The sequence below is a fragment of the Balaenoptera acutorostrata genome, chromosome 16 (assembly GCF_949987535.1).
Source record: "Balaenoptera acutorostrata chromosome 16, mBalAcu1.1, whole genome shotgun sequence".
Lineage (NCBI taxonomy): Eukaryota > Metazoa > Chordata > Mammalia > Artiodactyla > Balaenopteridae > Balaenoptera > Balaenoptera acutorostrata.
In genome coordinates, this window is record NC_080079.1 from 7,583,785 (window position 1) to 7,604,833 (window position 21,049).

The following is a 21,049-nucleotide window of genomic DNA, read 5'->3' on the forward strand; positions in this document are numbered from 1 at the left end:
GTAGAGATGAAGATTAAGCAGTTACAGATGTTATTTCTTACTTTCAAGAAAGACTTAATTGAGCAAACTGAATAAGCTGCTTAAGTGAAATGTAGTTGTAACCTTGGTTCTCTGTCCCTCTGTTATTTGATTAACTGATTCTCTGTTTCTAATAGGTTTGGAGAAGAGAGTATGACTCGACTAATAAGGTGGATGCAGAAACACAAGATTCCATTGGATGCTTCAGTGCTTGATATTGGAACTGGAAATGGTGTTTTCCTGGTTGAACTTGTTGGTACTATTAGTATTCATGTGTTAGAACCAAATTTAAAAATGAAATTAAGAAAAAAATCTTGCAGTTGAGGATACTAGCTATCTAAATCCAAAGTAGTAAAGCAGTCGTACCACTTACCTTGAGAAGTCACATGGTACAAAAGGGAGGCTGCATGGGCTGTGAGAAAGCACTAAATGAGGAGCCAGGGGATCTGAGTCCTAGTCTTGACCCTTCTTGCTTTTGTCTCAACCTTTAGCAAGCCACTTTTTTTTTCTGGACTTCAGTTCTTTCCTAAAGATTTTGACTAGGTGATTTCTGTTGGTTTCTTCTAGCTCAAAACTCTGGAAATCTGTATGTATAAAAGGAAGATGATTTTTTTTTTTACATTTCCAGTAGGACATATATCCCTTTTCTTGGGTGAGCATATGGTTTTTGAAGAGTGTTTTGAATATGGTTTGAAAAGAGCATTTTGTCCATGGAACTGAGTTTTGGTACAGGTTCTACTACTAGCTAAACCATCACTGTTAATGCCTGTAGTGTATCATTGCTCTGCCAAGTGCTGTGGAGGAGGTGTAAGACCTAGGCTTCATCCTAGATGGTTTTACTGTTTCAGTTTGTAAGGATATCTGCATAACAGTGAAACTTGCTAAGTGACTACCACCTGCCAAGCCTTGTGGTAGGCACTGGCAGTATGAAAATTTAGACCTTGTGCTTGAGTTGTTCACAGTACAATAGAGGATAGACTGACATAGACATAAATAGCTAATGCTGTAGCTTGATGTATGCAATAATAGATATACTGAGTATAGGAAAGGGAGTGACTTGGGGAAGAGGGATAGGAAGGGTCTTGGAGGAGCTAATATCCAAGTTGGGTGGAAATTGTGTTGAGTGTGGGTAGAGTGTAAAGAGCGAGAGAATTTCAAGAAGTGGAAACATAATCTAAAGGCATGAAGGTTCTGGCCCTATAAATAATTTGGTAAATTAGAATATGAAGTGTATGTGTGAGATAGACAGAGATGAGGTTTAGATTAAAGGTAGGAGCCATATCATATGCCATGCCTAAGAGCTTAGATTTTACTTTTAGTCTATGGGGAGCCATTAAAATGTTTGAAGCAGTGAAATGTGATTAGAAAAAATTGTAATAAATTTTTTTGAAACGAGGTGCAGCATAAGTACATTAAAGTGCACAAACCAAAAGAGTATGGCTCAATGAATTATTACAAAGTGAACACACCTATCACCCTAATCAAGAAATAGAATATTACAGACTCTAGAAGCCCCCCTTAAACTCCCTGCTAATCCTGTCTAAATTGCTCCTCCTTCCTCTCTAAAGGTAACTACAAGGAGTTTTAACATCATTGATTAATTTGTCTGTTTTGGATATATAAATGGAAGTCTTCAGTATGTTCTTTCTGGTGTCTTTCACTCAACATTCTGTGAGATTCACTCAACTTGTACATAGCAGTTCATTCGTTTTTGTTGCTGTATATGAATCCTTTGTACTGTTATGCCACAATTTTATTTATTCATTCTGTTGTTTACCTGTAGATACTTTCGGATTCTAATAGCTTACTTGTAGAGGTTAATGATTTATCCTTTGAGACTAGCAGTTTAACTATAGATTCTTTTATATTTTCTACATATATAATTATGCAAACTATAAATAATGATAGTTTTATTTCTTCCTTTCCAATCCTTTGTAACTTTTCCCCCCTTATGACACTGTTTGGGACCTTTGGGAGAATGTTGAAAAGAAGTGGTGACAGAAGGCATCCTTGTCTTTTTCGCCCTTTTCAGAGAATACGTTCAGTGTTTCACTGTTAGGTATGATGTTATCTTGTAAGTTAGTTTTGTAGATAACTCTGTTATCAGACTTCAGAAGTTTCCTCCTGTTTCTCCTTTGCTAATGGTGTGTGTGCGTGTGTGTTGCTGTTGATTAAATGTTTTTCCTGTATCTGTTGAGGTAACCATATGAATTTTTTCCTTTATTCTATTCATGTAGGTGAATTACATTGATCATTTTCAAATGTTAAGTGCATTTCTGGAATAAACCCAACTTATATATATATAACTGGATTCAGTTTGTTAATATTTTATTTAGGATTTTGGCAACTTTGTCCATGAGGGAGATTGTCCTGTAATTTTCCTTTATTGTAGTGTCCTTGTCAGGGTTTGGTATCAGGTTATGCTGACATCATTAAACGAGAATCTATTTTTTGAAAGAGTTTGTTGACAATTGTTTTTTCTTCCTTAAATGTTTGGTAGAATTCACTGGTGAAGCTACCTAGATGTGGAGTCGCTTTGGGAAGTTTTTTTCTTTTTTAATGTGAACTTACTGAATAAAGTATAACATCCATGTAGAAAAGTGAATAGGTCATAAGTGTACAGCTTTTACAAAATGAACACTTGTGTGTAACTCACCAACCTGATCAACAAATAAAACATTATTAACACCATAGAAGAAGCCTCCTTGTGTCCCCTCCCACTCATTCCCTCCTAAAGGTAATGATTATTTTGACTTCTGTCATCATAAGTTAGGCTGTTTTTCATGTCAGCTGTACTGGTTTCTCATTGTGGTTTTAATTAGCATTTTCCTAATGACTAATGATGTTGATTACCTTTTCATGTGCTCATTTGCCATCTGTATATCTTTGGTGAAATGTGTGTTCAAATCTTTGGCCTATTTTTAAATTGGGTTGCCTGTTTACTTATTAAGATTTGAGGATTCTTTATGTATTGTGGATATAAGTTCCTTGTCAGGTATGTGATATGCAAATGTTTTCTCTCATTTGTTCGCTTGTTTTATTTCCTTCTCTTTAACAATATCTTCTGAAGAGCAGAAGTTCATTTTTATGAAGTCAAATTTATTAATTTTTTCTTATATGGATCATGCTTTTGTTGTCATATTAAAGAACTCTTTGCCTAACTTAAGGTCACATAGGTCTTCTAGGTTTTCTTCTAAAAGTTTTAAAGTTTTACATTTTACATTTAGATCTATTATTTGTTTTGAATTAATTTTTGTAGAAGGTTTGAGATACTGGTTGGGGTTGTTTTTTTGGCATGTGAATGTTGAATTGTTCCATCCGTCATTTGTTGAAAAGATTATCTTTTTTCCATTTCATTGAGTTTTGCCTCTTTTTGACTTGATATGAATAGTATCTTTGGGTATGCACTTTTTTGATATGGTTTCTTTTGTTGAGCATGGATTTGTTAGGTTTATCCATGGTCTTTCATATTGTGTGTAGCACTAGAGTGCTTCATTTCATTGCGGTTAGTACTGTACTATATGAAAATACCACAGTTTATTTATTGATTTAGTCATTCATTCATTTTATTCATTCATTTTCCTGTTGATGGTCATTTGACTCATTTCCAGCACTGTGTTATTATGAATACTGCCAAACAGTTTTCCAAATTGGTTGCACTAGTTTGCACTCCTACTGGCAGTTTGTGAGAATTCTAGTAGCTCCACATCCTTGCCAACACCTGCTCTTGTCAGCTTATCCAATTTCAGTGATTCTGGTAGGTGTGTAGTGGTATCTTGTGGTTTTATTCTCATTTCCCTGATGACTAAGGATATTGAGCATATTTTCTTATGCTGTCTATTTGGCTATTTTTTGTGAAATGCCTCTTCAAGCTTTTGCCTATTTAAAAATTGGGTTGCCTTTCTTTTATTGATTTGTAGGAGTTTTTTATATATTCTGTGTATATAACCTTTGTATCTGGTGTGTAGCTTGTCTCTTCACTTTTGTAATAGTATCTTTTAAAAAAAAAATTATTTATTTATTTGGCTGCGCCAGGTCTTAGTTGCAGCATGCATGATCTTTCTTGCCGCGTTTCCTTGCGGCACGTGGGATCTTTTTAGTTGTGGCATGCAGGATCTAGTTCCCTGACCAGGAATCAAACCCGGGCACCCTGCATTGGGAGCTTGGAATCTAAACTGCTGGACCACCAGGGAAGTCCCTGTAATAGTATCTTTTGATGAACAGAAGTTCTTTGATTTTACTAAAGTTTAATATATCATTTAAAAATGGTTAGTGCTTTTGAATATTGTATAGTAAATCTGCCTACCCAGAGTCAAAAAGATATTTTCCTATATGTTTTTCTAGAAGCTTTGTTGTTTTCCTTTTCACATTTAGGTCCCAATTAATTGCTGTGTATGTTGTGAGGTAGAGTTAAGGTTTATTTTTTTTTTCCCTATGAATATTCAGATAACCCAGCACCACTAATTGAAATGTCTGCTCTTGCCCCCACTGCACTGTAGGGGTGCCTTTGTCATAAGTCTAGTAATGGTATGTGTTTGGGTCTGTTTCTGGATCCTCTGTTCTATTCCTTTGGGTCTGTTTGTTCATCCTTATGCCAGTGCCAAATTGTCCTAATTACTGCAGCTTTGTAAGTCTCCCCATTTGGTTAATGTAAGTTCTCCAACTTTGATAGCTTTTCCATTGTTGTCTTGTATGTTGTTAGTTAGCTCTTTGCATATTTATTTAAATTTTAGAATCATTACTTTTCAGGAAAAAAAAACCCACCCTGGGATTTTGATTAGGATTGTATTGAATTTATGGATCAGTTTGAGGAGGATTTACACGTTTATAGTACTGAGTGAATCCATGAACATGATGTATTCCTCCATTTATTTAGTTCTTAATTTTCTCTCAATAGAATTTGTCTGTACAGAGATTTTCTGTACAGAGATCTTATATATTGGGTTGGCCAAAAAGTTTGCTCGGTTAATGAATACATTGTTCAATAAAGTTCTTGGTGAAAATGAAAAATGTGTCTTATTTTTACTTAAAACCAAATAGGGACTTCCCTGGTGGTGCAGTGCTTAAGAATCCGCCTGCCAATGCAGGGGACACGGGTTCGAGCCCTGGTCCGGGAAGATCCCACATGCCGCGGAGCAACTAAGCCTGTGTGCCACAACTACTGAGCCTGCGCTCTAGAGCCCGCGAGCCACAACTACTGAGCCTGCGTGCCACAACTACTGAAGCCCATGCGCCTAGAGCCCGTGCTCCGCAGCAAGAGAAGCCACCGCAATGAGAAGCCCACGCACCACAATGAAGAGTAGCCCCTGCTCACCGCAACTAGAGAAGGCCCGTGTGCAGCAACGAAGACCCAACGCAGCCAAAAATAAATACATTTATTTAAAAAAACCAGATAACCAGAACAACTTTTTGGCCAGCCCAGTATTTTTCCTTGGTTGATTCCTAGATTTTTTTGTTGTTGTAATTATTATTGTTATGCTTTTAAATTTTATTTTCTAATAGTTCATTGCTAATATGTATAAGTACAACAGATTTTTATATTGATCTTGTATCCAGTAAGTCACACTTTAATTCTAATAATTTATTTATAGATTCTTTTGGATTTTCTATAAAGATTGTAATGTCATGTGTAAATAGTAGTTGTATTTCTTCTATTCCATTCTTAACATTTTGTTTATTAAAATGCTGTGCAGTCTCTAGGTCAACATTGAATAGAAATTGTGAAGGCAGATAGCCTTCTAACACTGCCTATTAGAAGAGGAAAGCTTCTAATATTTCACTGTTAAATATGATGTTAGCTCTAGGTTTTTATAGGTAGTCATCCAGATTGAGGCTGTTACTTTATATTCTAGTTTGTTAAGAGTTTTTAATCATAATGGGTGTTGAACTTGATCAGTTGCTTTCTTTAATATTCATTGATATGATCAAATGATTTTTCTTCTTGATTCTGTTAGAGTTGAATTGATTGATTTTGGTGGGGGTCCTCAATTTTTAAAAAAAATAAATTTATTTATTTTATTTATTTATTTTTGGCTGCGTTGGGTCTTAGTTGCTGTGTGCGGGCTTTCTCTAGTTGCGGTGAGCGGGGGCTACTCTTCGTTGCGGTGTGTGGGCTTCTCATTGAGGTGGCTTGTCTTGTTGCGGAGCACGGGCTCTAGGTGCGTGGGCTTCAGTAGTTGTGGCACGCAGGCTCAGTAGTTGTGGCTCACGGGCTCTAGAGCGCAGGCTCAGTAGTTGTGGCTCAGGGGCTTAGTTGCTCTGCGGCATGTAGGATCTTCCCGGACCAGGGCTCGAACCTGTGTCCCCTGCATTGGCAGGCGGATTCTTAACCACTGGGCCACCAGGAAAGCCCCTCAGTTTTTGTTTTTTTTTTGACATTTTTATTGAGATAATTGTAGTGATTGACTGTTCAGTGTTACAACAAATTTCCATTCCTGAAGTAAACCAAGTTTGATTGTGGTGTATTATCCTTTTCATATATTGTTGGATTTGATTTGGTAGTATTCTACTTAGGAATTATATAGCTTCATGAGAGAGATTAGCCAGTAATTTTCCTTACTTGCAATTTTATTTTTATTTTTATTTATTTATTTATTTTTTTAAATTTTATTTATTATTTATTTATTTATTTATTTATTTATTTATTTTTGGCTGTGCTGGGTCTTCGGTTCGTGCGAGGGCTTTTCTCTAGTTGCGGCAAGTGGGGGCCACTCTTCATCGCGGTGCGGGGACCGCTCTTCATCGCGGTGCGCGGGCCTTTCACTATCGCGGCCCCTCCCGTTGCGGGGCACAGGCTCCAGACGCGCAGGCTCAGCAGCTGTGGCTCACGGGCCCAGCTGCTCCGTGGCATGTGGGATCTTCCCAGACCAGGGCTCGAACCCGTGTCTCCTGCATTAGCAGGCAGATTCTCAACCACTGCGCCACCAGGGAAGCCCTTTATTTTTATTTTTAAAAGTATTTATATATTTATTTTTGGCTGCGTCGAGTCTTAGTTGCGGCATGCGGGATCTTTCGTTGCGGCATGCGGGCCGTCTAGTTGTGCTTACTTGCAATTTTAATGTAAAGTTTTTGTATCAAGGTTATGCTGGTCTAATAAAATGAGATGAGACTTGTCTCTGTTTTTATTTTTTTCAGAGGATTTTTGTAAGATTAGCTTTGTTTCTTTCTTAAATGTTTGGAAGAATTCATGGTGACATTCTGTGGATGCTATCTTGATTAGTTTAGCTTTTTAGTAAATCTTAAAGTTGGGTAGTGTGATTCTCTCAACTTTATTCTTCTTCAAATGTTGTTTTGGCCATTCTAGTTCCTTTACCTTTCCAAATAAATTTAAGAATTAGTTTGTAAATATCTACAAAAGAATCTGTGCTGAAAATTTCATTGAAATTGAGCTAAATCTATGATTTGAGGAGAATCGACATCTTTACTATCTTGAGTCTTCCAATTCATGAACATGATGTGTCTCTTCATTTATTTAGGTCTTCCTGGATTTCTTTCCTCAGCATTTTTTGGTTTTCATTCAGCATGCAGATCCTGTGCATATTTTTTGGACTTATACCTATGTATTTTTTTTTGGAGTATTTAAAATGGTATTGCTTTTTGAAATTCAGTTTCCAATTGTTTATTGCTAGAAATATGGTTGATTTTTGTGTTGCCTTTGTATCCTGTAATCTTGCATTTTATTAGTTCTAGGAGGTTTAAGTGGATTTTCTGGGATTTTCTATGTAGACAGTCATGCCATTTGTGAATAGGGACAGTTTTATTTCATTCTTTCCAATACACATGCCTTTTTTTTTGTCTTGCCTGATTACACTACCTAGGTCTTCCAATACAATATTGACTAGGACTGGTGATGGCACATTCCTGCCTGTTCCCATCTTAGGGGGAAAGTCTTCAGTTTTTCACCATTAAGGATGATGTTAGCTGCAGGATTTTATTAGATGCCCTTTATCAGGTTGAAGAAGTTCCCTTGTATTTCTAGGATGTATTTCTTGAATTTCGTTAAAAAAATAATAAAATAAAATAAATTTTTTTTGCATCAGTGAATATAATCATGAGGTTTTTTTTCTTTAGACTGTTAATATGATGGATTATATTAATTGATTTACAGATATTGAACCAGTATTGCACTTGTGGAATAAGCCCCATTTGGTCATAATGTATAATTCTGTTTCTATATTGCTAGATTCAATTTGCTACCATTTTGTTGAGAACTTTTACATCTGTATTCTTTTTTCTTAAGATTTTTTTTGGGGACTTCCCTGGCGCATTGGATAAGACTCTGCACTCCCAGTGCAAGGGGACCCGGGTTGGATCCCTGGTCAGGGAACTAGATTCCACATGCATGCCACAACTAAGAGTTCGCATGCCACAACTAAGGAGCCCACCTGCCACAACTAAGACCTGGCACAACCAAATAAATAAATAAATAAATTTTAAAAAAGATTTTTTTGATGTGGACCATTTTTAAAGTCTTTATTGAATTTGTTACAATGTTGCTTCTGTTTTATGTTTTGGTTTTTTGGCTGCTAGGCATGTGGGATTTTAGCTCGACCAGGGATTGAACCCGCACCCCCTTCATTGGAAGGTGAGGTCTTAACCACTGGACTGCCAGGGAATTCCCTACATCTGTATTCTTGAGGGATATTGGTCTGCAGTTTCCCTGCAGTCCTGTATTACCTTTATTTGGTTTTGGCCTCAGGGCATTGATGGCCTTATAAAAGGAGTGGGGAAGAATTCCCTCCTTTTTAAATTTTTTTAAGATATTGTGTAGCACTGGTGTTATTTCCTCTTGAGTGTTTGGTAGAATTTGCAATTAAACCATTTAACCCGGAGATTTCTTTTCTGAAGGTTTAAAATATGAATTAAATTTCTTTAATAGTCACAGTCCTATTTAGGTTATTTATTTCATTTGAGTGAGTTTGTGTGGTTTGTGGTTTTTGAGGAATTAGTCCATTGTGAATTTGTGTGTATAGAGTTCTGCACGGTATTCTCTTATTATCCTTTTAAAGTCTGTTGGGTCTGTATTGAAATCCCCTTGTTCATTCCTAATGTTGGTAACTTGTGTCTTCTCTCTTTTTTTCTTTGATAGTGATGCTAGAGATTCATTTTTTCTATCTTTTATAAAAATTTGCTTTTGTTTTCATTGACTTTCTCTATTGCTTTTATGTTTCAATTTCAATAAGTTCTGCTCTTAATTTTATTATTTTTTCATTCTTTTTGCTTTTAATTTATTCTTGCTCTTTTTTTCTAGCTTCTTAAGGTAGAAGCTTAGATTATTGATTTGGGACTTTCCTTCTTTTCTCATGTAAACATTTAATGATATAAATGCTATAAATTTTCCTGTAGGTGCTCCTGCACCATACAAATTTTGATATGCTGTATTTTTATTTTCTTCTTCTTTTTTGGCTGTGCCGTGAGTCTTGCGGGATCTTAGTTCCCCAACCAGGGATTGAACCCGGGCCCCTAGCTGTGAAAAGTGTGGAGTCCTAACCACTGGACCACCAGGGAATTCTCTAGTTTTCTTCTTTGATCCAGATTATTTAGAATTCTGTTGTTTAATTTCCACATGTTGTGGATTTTTCTCTTTCTGCTTTTGACTTCTAATCTAATTCAATTATGTCAGAGAACATATTTTGTATGATTTAAATTCTTTTAAATGTATTACTTTGTTTTATGATCCAGGATATATCCATCTTGGTGAATGTTTCACGTGCACTTGAAAAAAACGTGTATTCTGCTGTTACTGGATAGAGTATTCTGTATATGTTAACTAGACTTATGGTGTTTGATGGTGTTGTTCATTTCTATACCTTTACTGATTTTCTGTCTATTCTATTAATTATGGAAATAGTAATGTTGAAGTGTCTGACCATATTGGTAGATTTGTCTATTTTAACTTTTATTTCTGTCAGTTTTTGCTACATGTATTTTCAAACTCTGTTGTTCAGAGGATACACATTTAGGATTGTATTTGTGTATTGATGAATTGACCGGTTTATTGTATAATGTTCCTCTTTAACATTGGTAGTTTTCTTTACTTTGATTTTACTTTGATGCTAATAATAAAGCCACTCCAGCTTTTTAAAAAAATTGAGATATAATCCACATACCATAAAATCTACCCTTTGAAAGTGGTTTTTAGTATAGTCACAAATTTGTACAACCATCGCCACTATTTTAATTCCTGAAGATTTTCATCACCCCAAGAAGAAACCCTATATTCATTATCATTCACCCCTTATTCCTCATTCCCTTCAACCCCTGGCAACCACTAATCTACATTCTGTGTCTGTGGATTTGTCTATTCTGGGCATTTCATATAAATGGAATCATCAATATGTAGTCTTTTGTGTCTGGCTTCTTTCATTTAACATAATGTTCTCAAAGTTCATCCATATTGTAGCATGTATCAATACTTTTTTCCTCTTCTTGTCCAATTAATATTCTGTTGGATGGGTTTACCACATTTTGTTTATCCACTCACCAGTTGATGGACATTTAAGTTGTTTCTGCTTTTTGGCTATTATGAAAAATGCTGCTGTGAAAATTCATGTATAAGTTTTTGTGTGGACATATGTTTTCATTTCTCTTGGGTATATACCCAGGTTCATATGGTTACTCTATATTTAACCTTTTGAGAAATTGCTAGACTGTTTTCACAGTGGCTACAGCATTATACACTTCCATGTGCACTGTATGTGAGTTCCAATTTTTCCATATTCTCACCAACGCTTTTTATTATCTTTTTGATTGTAGCCATCCTTGTGGGTGTGAAGTTCAACTTTTTTAAATTAGTTTTTGCGGGCTTCCCTGGTGGCGCAGTGGTTGAGAATCTGCCTGCTAATGCAGGGGACACAGGTTCGAGCCCTGGTCTGGGAAGATCCCACATGCCGCGGAGCAACTAGGCCCGTGAGCCACAGCTACTGAGCCTGCGCGTCTGGAGCCTGTGCTCCGCAATGAAAGGCAACGATAGAGGCCCGCGCACCGTGATGAAGAGTGGCCCCCACTTGCCGCAGCTAGAGGAAGCCCTCGCACAGAAACAAAGACCCAACACAGCCAAAAATAAATAAATAAATAATAATTAAAAAAAAAATTAGTTTTTGCATGGTATATCCTTTTCTATTCTTTCTCTTTGAACCAGCCTATATCATTATATTTGAAGTGAGTTTCTTGTAGCCAGCATACAGTTGGGTCATGTTTTTTTATCCTTTCTAATAATCTCTATCCTTTAATTGATATATTTAGAACATTTGGATTTAGGTCTACCATTTTTTTTTTTTTTTTTTTTTAAGGATTTTCTTTTTAATTAATTAATTAATTTATTTTTGTCTGTATTGGGTCTTCGGTTCGTGCGAGGGCTTTCTCCAGTTGCGGCAAGCGGGGGCCACTCTTCATCGCGGTGCGGGGACTGCTCTTCATCGCGGTGCGCGGGCCTTTCTCCATCGCGGCCCCTCCCGTTGCGGGGCACAGGCTCCAGACGCGCAGGCTCAGCAATTGTGGCTCACGGGCCCAGCTGCTCCGTGGCATGTGGGATCTTCCCAGACCAGGGCTCGAACCCGTGTCCCCTGCATTAGCAGGCAGATTCTCAACCACTGCGCCACCAGGGAAGCCCAGGTCTACCATTTTATTATTTCCTTTCTCTTTGTTACCTCTGTTTTTTCATTCTTCCCTTTCTCCTTTCCTGCTTATTTTGGTTTATTTGAACATTTTTTAGTGTTCCATTTTAATTAGATATATCTATTTGTATAAATGTCTTTGTATAGTTTCTTTAGTGGTTGCTGTAATGACTATCTTTTTGGCTTTTTTAGTGGTTGCTGTATGATTATAATATACATATTTTATTTCACAATCTACTTAGAATCAATGTTTTACCGTTCCACGTGGAATGTGGAAAACCTTAACCACCTGTGAGTTTTTTAATCTTCCCTTCTTTATATTGCAGTTGTCTTAAATACTACCTTTACATTGAAAATCCTATAGGATAATGTGATAATACTTCCTTTCAAAGGAGAATAGTAGTTAATTATGTTAACACAGATATTTACTTTCACAGCTTTTTTCTTCCTGATCTTCCAAGTTTGTTTGTTTGTTTGTTTTGGTATTATTTACCTTCTGTCTAAAGAACTTCCTTCAGGAATGATTTTAGAGCAGCTTTCCTGGCAAGAAATTTTCTTAGCGTTTCTTCACTTGAGAATGTCTTTATCTCACCTTCATTCCTGAGAGATGTTTTTGCTGAATATAGAATTCTGAACTAACTGTTCTTTCATTACTTTAAAAATGTTGTGTGACCTCCATAGTTTTTGATGAGAAACCTGCAGTCGTCTGAATTGTTGTGTTCCTGTAAGTAATGCATCAGTTTTCTAGATGCTTTCAAGATTTTTTCCATTGTCTTTTAGTTTTTACCAGTTTAATTATGTACTGCTGCTTGGATTTCTTTCTCCTTATCCTGTTTGGGGTTCACTGAGCTTTTTGAATCTGAGAACTTAAGTCTTTTGCCAAATTTGGGATGTTTTCAGCCTTTATGTTTTCAATTTTTTTTTTTCCCCCTGAATCACATTCTCCTTTCCTTTTGAGAGTCTGTAAATATCAATGTTAAGCCTCTTTGTATTGTCCCAAGGTCCCTGAAGCTTTGGGACCTGTTCATTTTTTTCCAATTATTTTTCTCTGTTGATTAGATTTGATAACTAGTATTGATGTGTCTTCAAGTTCATTGAGTTTTCTTCTGTCATTTCCATTCTGTTATTGAGTCCACATATTGCAGTTGGCTGATAGTCTCCTAAGGGTCTTTTAAGTTCTCCCTACACTTTTTCTTTTTTTTTTTTTTTCCTAAATCTTTTTTTTTTACATTTTATTTATTTATTTATTTATTTATGGCTGTGTTGGGTCTTCGTTTCTGTGCGAGGGCTTTCTCTAGTTGTGGCAAGTGGGGGCCACTCTTCATCGCGATGCGCGGGCCTCTCATTATCGTGGCCTCTCTTGTTGCGGAGCACAGGCTCCAGACGTGCAGGCTCAGTAATTGTGGCTCACGGGCCTAGCTGCGCTGCGGCATGTGGGATCTTCCCAGACCAGGGCTTGAACCCGTGTCCCCTGCATGGGCAGGCAGACTCTCAACCACTGCGCCACCAGGGAAACCCCTACACTTTTTCTTTATGTAACTTGGTGATTTATTTGTTGTAGAAGGTAGTTTATTAGTCCCAAATGATTTACCACAGTGTGGACTTTCTAATTGTATCTCTGTAGTATTATTTAACATGTTTTCTGTCCCCTGTGTTTTCTGTAGGTTGGAAGTTAAATCTAGAATAAGGGTCAGCAAACTATAGTTTATGAGTCAAATCTAGGCTTTCCCTGTTTTTATAAATATTTCTTGGAATACAGCTTTGTCTGTAGCTGCTTATGTGCTACAGTAGTAGAGTTGAGTAGTTGTGACAGGGGTTGTATGACTGGGAAAGCATAAAATATTTATGTTCTGTTCCTTTAAAGAAAAGGTTTGTTTACCTCTGATCCATAGATTTTTATCAAATTCAGTTTTTTTAAAACAAGTAAATTCAATAGGTGGTCATGTATATTTGCCTATGTGACACATAATGTTTAGTTTTCTGTATTTTTGTGATGTTAACAATCATTGCTTATATTCGGTGCTTTTTCAGTGACCACCTACATTTTTGATGGGTACACACGCACACACACTTTTTTTTTTTTTTGCTGGGTATATAATTTTAGATTGACATTTTCCTTTTGTTGTTTTCTGGCTTCCATTCTTTATGACTTATTGCCAGCCGTCAGTCTTACTGTTGGTATTTTGCAGGTAATCTGTCGCATTGTATCCCCCACCCCACTCTCTGAATGCTTTTGAGATTTTTCTGATTTTGGTTTTCATCAGATATATTATACTATTTGTATATAATATAAATTATATGTTTTATCAGATATATATTATACTATACTATCTTTGTTTTTATCATGCCTTGAGTTTATAGTGCTTCTTGAATCTGTGGCTTGGGATCCTTTTTCAAAATTAGAAAGTTCTCAGTCATATGTCATTTTCTCTTCTGCCCTATTCTTATTTCCTCTTTTTCTAAGACTCCTATTATATATATTTAGATCTTATACTCTGTGCCATATTATGTCTTTTATGTTCTTTCCTGTTTTTAATTTTCCATCCTTCTGTCATTCTGTGCTTAAAGTGGTATTTTCTTCTGACTTTTCTTCCACTTCACTATTTTGTGTGTGTGTGTCCAATCTGCTATCAAGCCCATCCTTGAGTATCTTAATCACTGCATTTTAAAATTCTCTTATTTGTATGTTTGTTATAGTTTTCAGTTCTCTGTCACAATTCTCCAAATTGTCATTTATTTCAGTTTTTTAAATATGTTTCTGATCATTCTTTTATTTGAGTCTCCTGTGGGTCTTTTGCTAATGTAAGTTTTTTCCCTTTGGTTTTTGGTCATTTATTATTTCCTTGAATGTCTGCTTATTTCTCACTGAGTGCCAGAAATTGAATGTGAAAAATGTTGGCAGTAGTTTGAGGATGATTGTTCTAGAAACTTAAAACATCTATATATGATTTTTATAAATTCTAAGGGAAGAATAAACAGGCTTGGAGAAGAAGGAACTGGTAAGAGTCAATTAATAGAATCATCCTGCATTCTAGGTCTGATAAAGAAGGAAATGAGGGAAACTGGGGGAAAATGAAGATCTTGAAGAATATGGATTGAAATCACTAAAAGAATAGGAGGTTGGCATCAAAGAAGGGATATTAGACCTTAAGACTAAAAATAAAAATGATCAAAGGGAGCAAAATGCTCTGTGGAAAATAATTGTTGTGTTACTTGAGTTTAGATTAGGAATCAGTCACTTAGGGTTGAGAAGTCTAAATAAGTCTTAAATGGATGGTGTTGGAGTAGGTTAAGTAGTTTTGAAGAGGAAGTAACCATCTAGTAAATGGTGAAGAGCTGGAAGAGAATTTCAGGCTACACTTTTTTTTAAATATATTTTTCTTAACCATATTTGCTTATTTATTTATTTTTATTTATTTATTTTTATGGCTGTGTTGGGTCTCCGTTTCTGTGCGAGAGCTTTCTCTAGTTGCGGCAAGCGGGGGCCACTCTTCATCGCGGTGCGCGGGCCTCTCACCATCGTGACCTCTCTTGTTGTGGAGCACAGGCTCCAGACACGCAGGCTCAGCAATTGTGGCTCACGGGCCTAGTTGCTCCGCGGCATGTGGGATCCTCCCAGACCAGGGCTCGAACCCGTGTCCCCTGCATTGGCAGGCAGATTCTCAACCACTGCGCCACCAGGGAATCCCCCCAGGCTACACTTTACTTTGCAACTTCTGTTCTTCTTCAGATTTCCTTTGAAATTTTCTTTAGTCTGATTGGTCTAACAATGTTCAGCATAGTTAGGGGTGAAGACCAGAGGCCATCATGCTTCTGCCTTAGGCTCCACACACCCTTAGATGGGTTAGTATGGTTAGTAAACAGCTGGACTGCAGGTTTAGTCTCAAACCTTTTAAGTCCAGTGAGCTTTCTTTAACTCTTTGGGGGTGTTAATACCTGCCCAATTTATCTCACAGGTTTTTTGTAAAGGTCTACTGGAATGTATGAAATATTTCAAAAACGAAAAATACTATACAAATGGAAGGTGGTTAATGATCACATGGTTGGTGGAGAATTGCATGATTTATAAGTACACTGTAGGAAAATTTTAAAAGCAAGAACTTATTACATACGCATTTAATTTATTCATGTAATTTAATTGTGTTAAGTAAAATTTATGACAGATTTTTGTGTGAATTAAAGCATATCAGCATTAGAAGTTAATACTACATTTTTCTGCTTTAGGGCCAAAGTATACATATATTCTCGTTGTCTTTAAGAAAATGAATTTCCTTTTGAAAAAGAAATCAAATATTATAAAAGAATAAATTGTCACTTTATATAAATTTAAACTTTTAGTTTCTATTTAGATTTTACAATAAAATTTAAACATTTTAGATTATTGGATGGTATATGTCATCTGATATATTAAAAAAATAAAACAGTCCCAGTCCTAAAGGAACATTATAATTCATAGGTAAAACAGTATTTAAAACTTCTGAAAACTAAAGTATAACATTATTTCTCTCTCCCTAGGCAAAATTTGGTTTCTCTAATATTACTGGAATTGATTACTCTCCTTCTGCAATACAGCTTTCTGGAAATATTATAGAGAAAGAAGGTTTATCTAACATTAAGTTGAAGGTAACTATTATTTATATTACTGTAACTGTTATTTTTATTTATAATAAGTTATAAAGTTTAAATGTTTCTGAAGTATATTAATTTGCTGACATCTTTGAGCTCATAAATTAAGGGTCAATCATAAATAATCCAAAATGATACTTTTTAAGTGACAGTATTAAAATTTTCAGTCTAGTCAGTTTGGGAAAGTTATTTTCTCTTCTTCCTTGTGTGCAAGTCTGTTTATTCTTTCTCTCGCTCTTTTTTTTTTTTACAAATACACACAAATCATAGCTAACTTCGGATTAACTAGATCAAAAAGTTGTAAATGCCTAAAGTAGTATAATGCCACCAAAGATTACACAATTTATTTTTTGCCCTCTGATCTGTGAGGAGATGATGACTCTTGCATTTATATTTTTATCCCAGGCTTCTCCTTTGAGCTCTAGAATTATATAAACACTGCTTATTCTATAGTTCCACTTGGATAGCTAAAAGTCTCTTAGTTGGTCCAAAATGAAACTCTTGGTTTCTTCCTTAAACTTCTCACTCACCTCCCATCCCCTACCCCACTCTTTCTTTTAAATCCTGTAACAGGGAATTCCCTGGCAGTCCTGTGGTTAGGACTTGGCGCTTTTACTGCTGTGGTCTGGGTGCACTCCCTGGTCGGAGAACTAGGATCCTGAAAGCCTCAAGGAGCCAACAACAACAAAAAATCCTATAGCCAGTTTTGTTGGTTTTATCTTCAGAGTATATCAGGAATGTGATCATTTCTTGATACTTCCACTGCTACCTCCCAGATCCAAGCCACCATCATTTCTCACTTAAATGACTGTAGTAGCCTCTTACTTAGCCTTCCTGTTTCCACTCTTGCCACTCTGCTGTCCATTACCACAGGGTAGCCAGAGTTAGTTTTTTATATATAAATCAGCTTGTGTCACTGCCTTGCTCACAAGCCTCCAAGGGCTTCCCCGTTGCATTCAGAATGGGATCTGAACGCCCACCCAGCCTTACAAAGCCCCTTGTTTGGGCTTCCCTGGGGGCGCAGTGGTTGAGAGTCTGCCTGCCAATGCAGGGGACACGGGTTCGAGCCCTGGTCTGGGAAGATCCCACATGCCGCGGAGCAACTAGGCCCGTGAGCCACAATTACTGAGCCTGCGCGTCTGGAGCCTGCAACAAGAGGCCGCGATAGTGAGAGGCCCGCGCACCGCGATGAAGAGTGGCCCCCACTTGCCACATCTAGAGAAAGCCCTCGCACAGAAACGGAGACCCAACACAGCCATAAATAAATAAATAAATAAATAAAGACTTTCTATTAAAAAAAAAGAAAAAAAACCCTCGTTTCTTACCTCTTCTTTATCACCAGTACTCCAGTCACACTGGCTTTCTTTCTGCTCCTGATACATGTCAGCCCTGTTTTTCTCCAGTCTTTATACCTGCTGCTCTCTGCCTAGAATGTTCTTGCCCCAGATCTTAGTTTGTTTGGCTCATTCTCATCATTCTGATCTCTGCTCAAATATCGCCTTCTTAAAGAGGTCTTGCCTGACTACCTTTTCCAAAACATTTCTCTTCCCAGTCACTCACTGTCTTCATTATTCTTTTTTTGTCTGCATAGCACTTTATCTGAAGTAATTTGGTTCGCTTATTTATTGTTTGCCTCTCCTTTCAGAGAAAATGAGAGAGATTCTCACACAGGGACCTTCTTTGCTTTGTTTGCAGTTACAGTCCCAGGGCCTGAAAAGTTCCTGCCTGTAATAGGTGTTTATGAAATACCTGTTGAATAAATGAATGCTTTTTTTATAAATTTATTTTTTAATTTATTCATTATTTTTGGCTGTGTTGGGTCTTCGTTGCTGCGCACGGGCTTTCTCTAGTTGCGGTGAGCGGGGGCTACTCTTCGTTGCGGTGTGCGGGCTTCTCATGGCGGTGGCTTCTCTTGTTGTGGAGCACGGGCTCTAGGCACGCGGGCTTCAGTAGCTGTGGCTCTCGCAGGCTCTAGAGCGCAGGCTCAGTAGTTGTGGCACATGGGCTTAGTTGCTCCACAGCATGTGGGATCCTCCCGGACCAGGGCTTGAACCCAGGTCCCCTGCGTTGGCAGGCAGCTTCTTAACCACTGCGCCACCAGCGAAGTCCCACTAAATGAATACTTTTATATAGGCATTTAGGATAGGAACTTCTCCTAACTTCACTCTTAAGAGTGGTAGTCATTATTTTGCTTCAGGTGTAATGAATACTTTGATGTGCGTCAGGGGCAGGAAACCTATGTTCAAATGTATGTAAACATGTAATACACATTTTCAAGTCAAACAATAAGAGTTTTAGATAATACACTATTTATGATTATTTTAAGTTTATATGACTAATCACGAGCTAATTGCTTAATTACTTTTTCAAAGCAGCTTTTCAGAATTAAGTTTGTTGGCAAATTATTTTGAATATTTTATGAAATTGAGGCGGATCACTATTTCAAATGCTTCTAAAGTATCAGTAAGTTATTGAAGTTATTGAAAATGAATGAGATGCTGATACATGACTTTCAAAATCTGAAGTGCATGATATTCATAAAGTTAAGTAATTGCAGTTTAAACAGTCCTTTAATTTCTTAAGCTTTGTGCCATTCATTGTATCCATTAGTTGCTTTGTAAGCTGCTGAGTCAAGGCAAAAGAACTTTGATTTACCGTGTTTACCTCAGGTCATACAGCTAATAATGTCAGCTAAAAATCATCTTATTTCAAGTGCCTTGTTTGAGTTCCAGATATTTTTTTGTCATTTAAAAAAATATTTCAAATATTCTTTTTTTGACAGAAATAGCTTTTTCATAAACCAGGCTTGTGAGCCCCATTTATGTGCTGGTATTATTAGGCAATACACCTGGCTTTGATTTGTTTCCAAATTTGTAGAGATTTGAAATGTCCAGGAAACACTGTCAGTCTTGCTTACTAATCTTAGCTTTAATGATCTTGGAATGAAGCACATAAAAGTTAGCTATAAAGTTGAAAATGTTTATTATATGTAAAATGCCATCATAAGTAATTGCTCTTTTTATCTGTAACTTTTTACAGATTGTTACTTAAATTCAGTAAATATTGTGTGTGAATTGTTCTCACATAGATATTGATTTTTAATATAGGTAGAAGACTTTTTGAATCCTTCCACAAAACTGTCTGGATTTCATGTTTGTATTGACAAAGGGACTTTTGATGCCATAAGCCTTAATCCTGACAATGCAATTGAAAAGAGGAAGCAATATGTGAAATCTCTCTCCAGGGTGTTGAAAGTGAAAGGCTTTTTTCTAATAACCTCATGTAATTGGACCAAGGAAGAGTTGCTAAATGAATTCAGTGAAGGTAAATGGCTGTTATGTTGTTTAAATGTGTTCTTACCTCAGGTTTAATGCACTTAAATAGGTTTTTTATTTTTCCATGGTGTTATAGTATTTTACTTTTCTATTTGTGGGAATCGCCTGCTTTTCTTCTTTGTTAATAACCATGGTAGTACTTTTAACTGTATATGCAAAGAGCAAAGAAATAATATTGGTTGAGATCCAGAGTCCTTTGTAAAATTTTCCAAGAAATCCTGGTAGTTAAGTACTAAAATTTATGAGCCTGTAAAAATTAAGTTCTTTGTTTAAGCTATATAATCTGTTATTTAGGGAATCAAACAAAGAAAGTGCATATATTGCGTTTCTGACTTCAGTGTACTGATATACTGGTAATTAGTAATAATAGTAATAATGCAGATGGTAGTAGTGCTTTTTAAAGTCTTGTATGAGAGTTTTCATTTTATAGATACTTTGTCTTGCCTAGTGGTCACTTAGATATTTAGGATTTTTCTTCTTGTTTTCAGTGTATATTCTTTTTTAACATCGCACAGAAACAAAATGTAGGAACTTAGAAGAATTACTACCTATTAATTCTTGAGGAAATCTCTACTTTTTGCAAGATTTGGTGCCAAGACAGGATCCTTTTTTGCCCCATTAGCAAAGTATAATTAGTGCTGTGTCTACTAAATGGGGATCTTGTAAGAATCGAGAATCTTTAATCCATACACAAATATTTTGAGCTCTTTGGAAGACTGTTTCTTGCATGGTTTAAGGGTTATTTCACCTGGCACTTTACTCATGCAGTGCACAGGGCTTTCTGGGAAAGTACCTTGAGAATCTGTAACTATATATTTGCTTGTTTTTTCCTTAGACTCCATTTCAGATTAGTATTGTTTTTTTTAAAGGAGTGGGAAGAATTTTCAGGTTGGAGTATTAATAAGTGATATGGTACTAAGTTTGTGGTTAAATTTTGAACCTCAGTTGTCACAAGCTAATGGGAAATGAATTTATAACTGTATTGCACGCGCTTTATCTCAGAGTTTGTTTTCTTTTTGGTAGTAAGGGAATAGGCAGTAGGAGGGAGAACACTTAACACATGTCCTTTTGTGTGCATTCGATGGCTTTGGCAGGTTATATAATGTAAAACTTGAAGTGTTTGAGGCTTGAAATGTGAGCTTCATTACTGTTGCCTCTGGAAAACAAGAATTATGTGATTTATTGTCTTTTATTTCATGTCATTAATTTTATTATCTTCTATGTTAAATTTGTTTCCTTTAGAACTGTTGAGGCCTCCTATCAATAGTCTTTCTTCTTGAAGCTTGACAGTTTTAATAAATGCTCAAAGTTACACTGTGTAGGGCAAGTTCCTTTCCTGGTTTTTAAATACAGGTGTTCTCTTTTATCCCTGGAACCACCAGACAAAAACATATTTGTCTGTCTTTCATAATGAGGAACAGACTTTAGCCTTGTAAAGAGTGATTAAAAATGTGT

General features: G+C 36.4%; 1 protein-coding gene across 1 annotated transcript in view; it reads left to right on the top strand.

The window, feature by feature from the left end:
- The first annotated feature begins 154 nt into the window (after positions 1 to 154).
- Positions 155 to 21,049, top strand: part of EEF1AKMT2 (EEF1A lysine methyltransferase 2) — a 34,749-nt gene continuing 13,854 nt past the window's right edge. Inside the window, exons 1-3 of the mRNA XM_057531371.1 lie at positions 155 to 274; positions 16,149 to 16,256; positions 19,367 to 19,583. Coding sequence (XP_057387354.1) covers positions 218 to 274; positions 16,149 to 16,256; positions 19,367 to 19,583 — 382 coding nt within the window. The 5' untranslated portion in view covers positions 155 to 217. The remainder of the gene's footprint in view (positions 275 to 16,148; positions 16,257 to 19,366; positions 19,584 to 21,049) is intronic.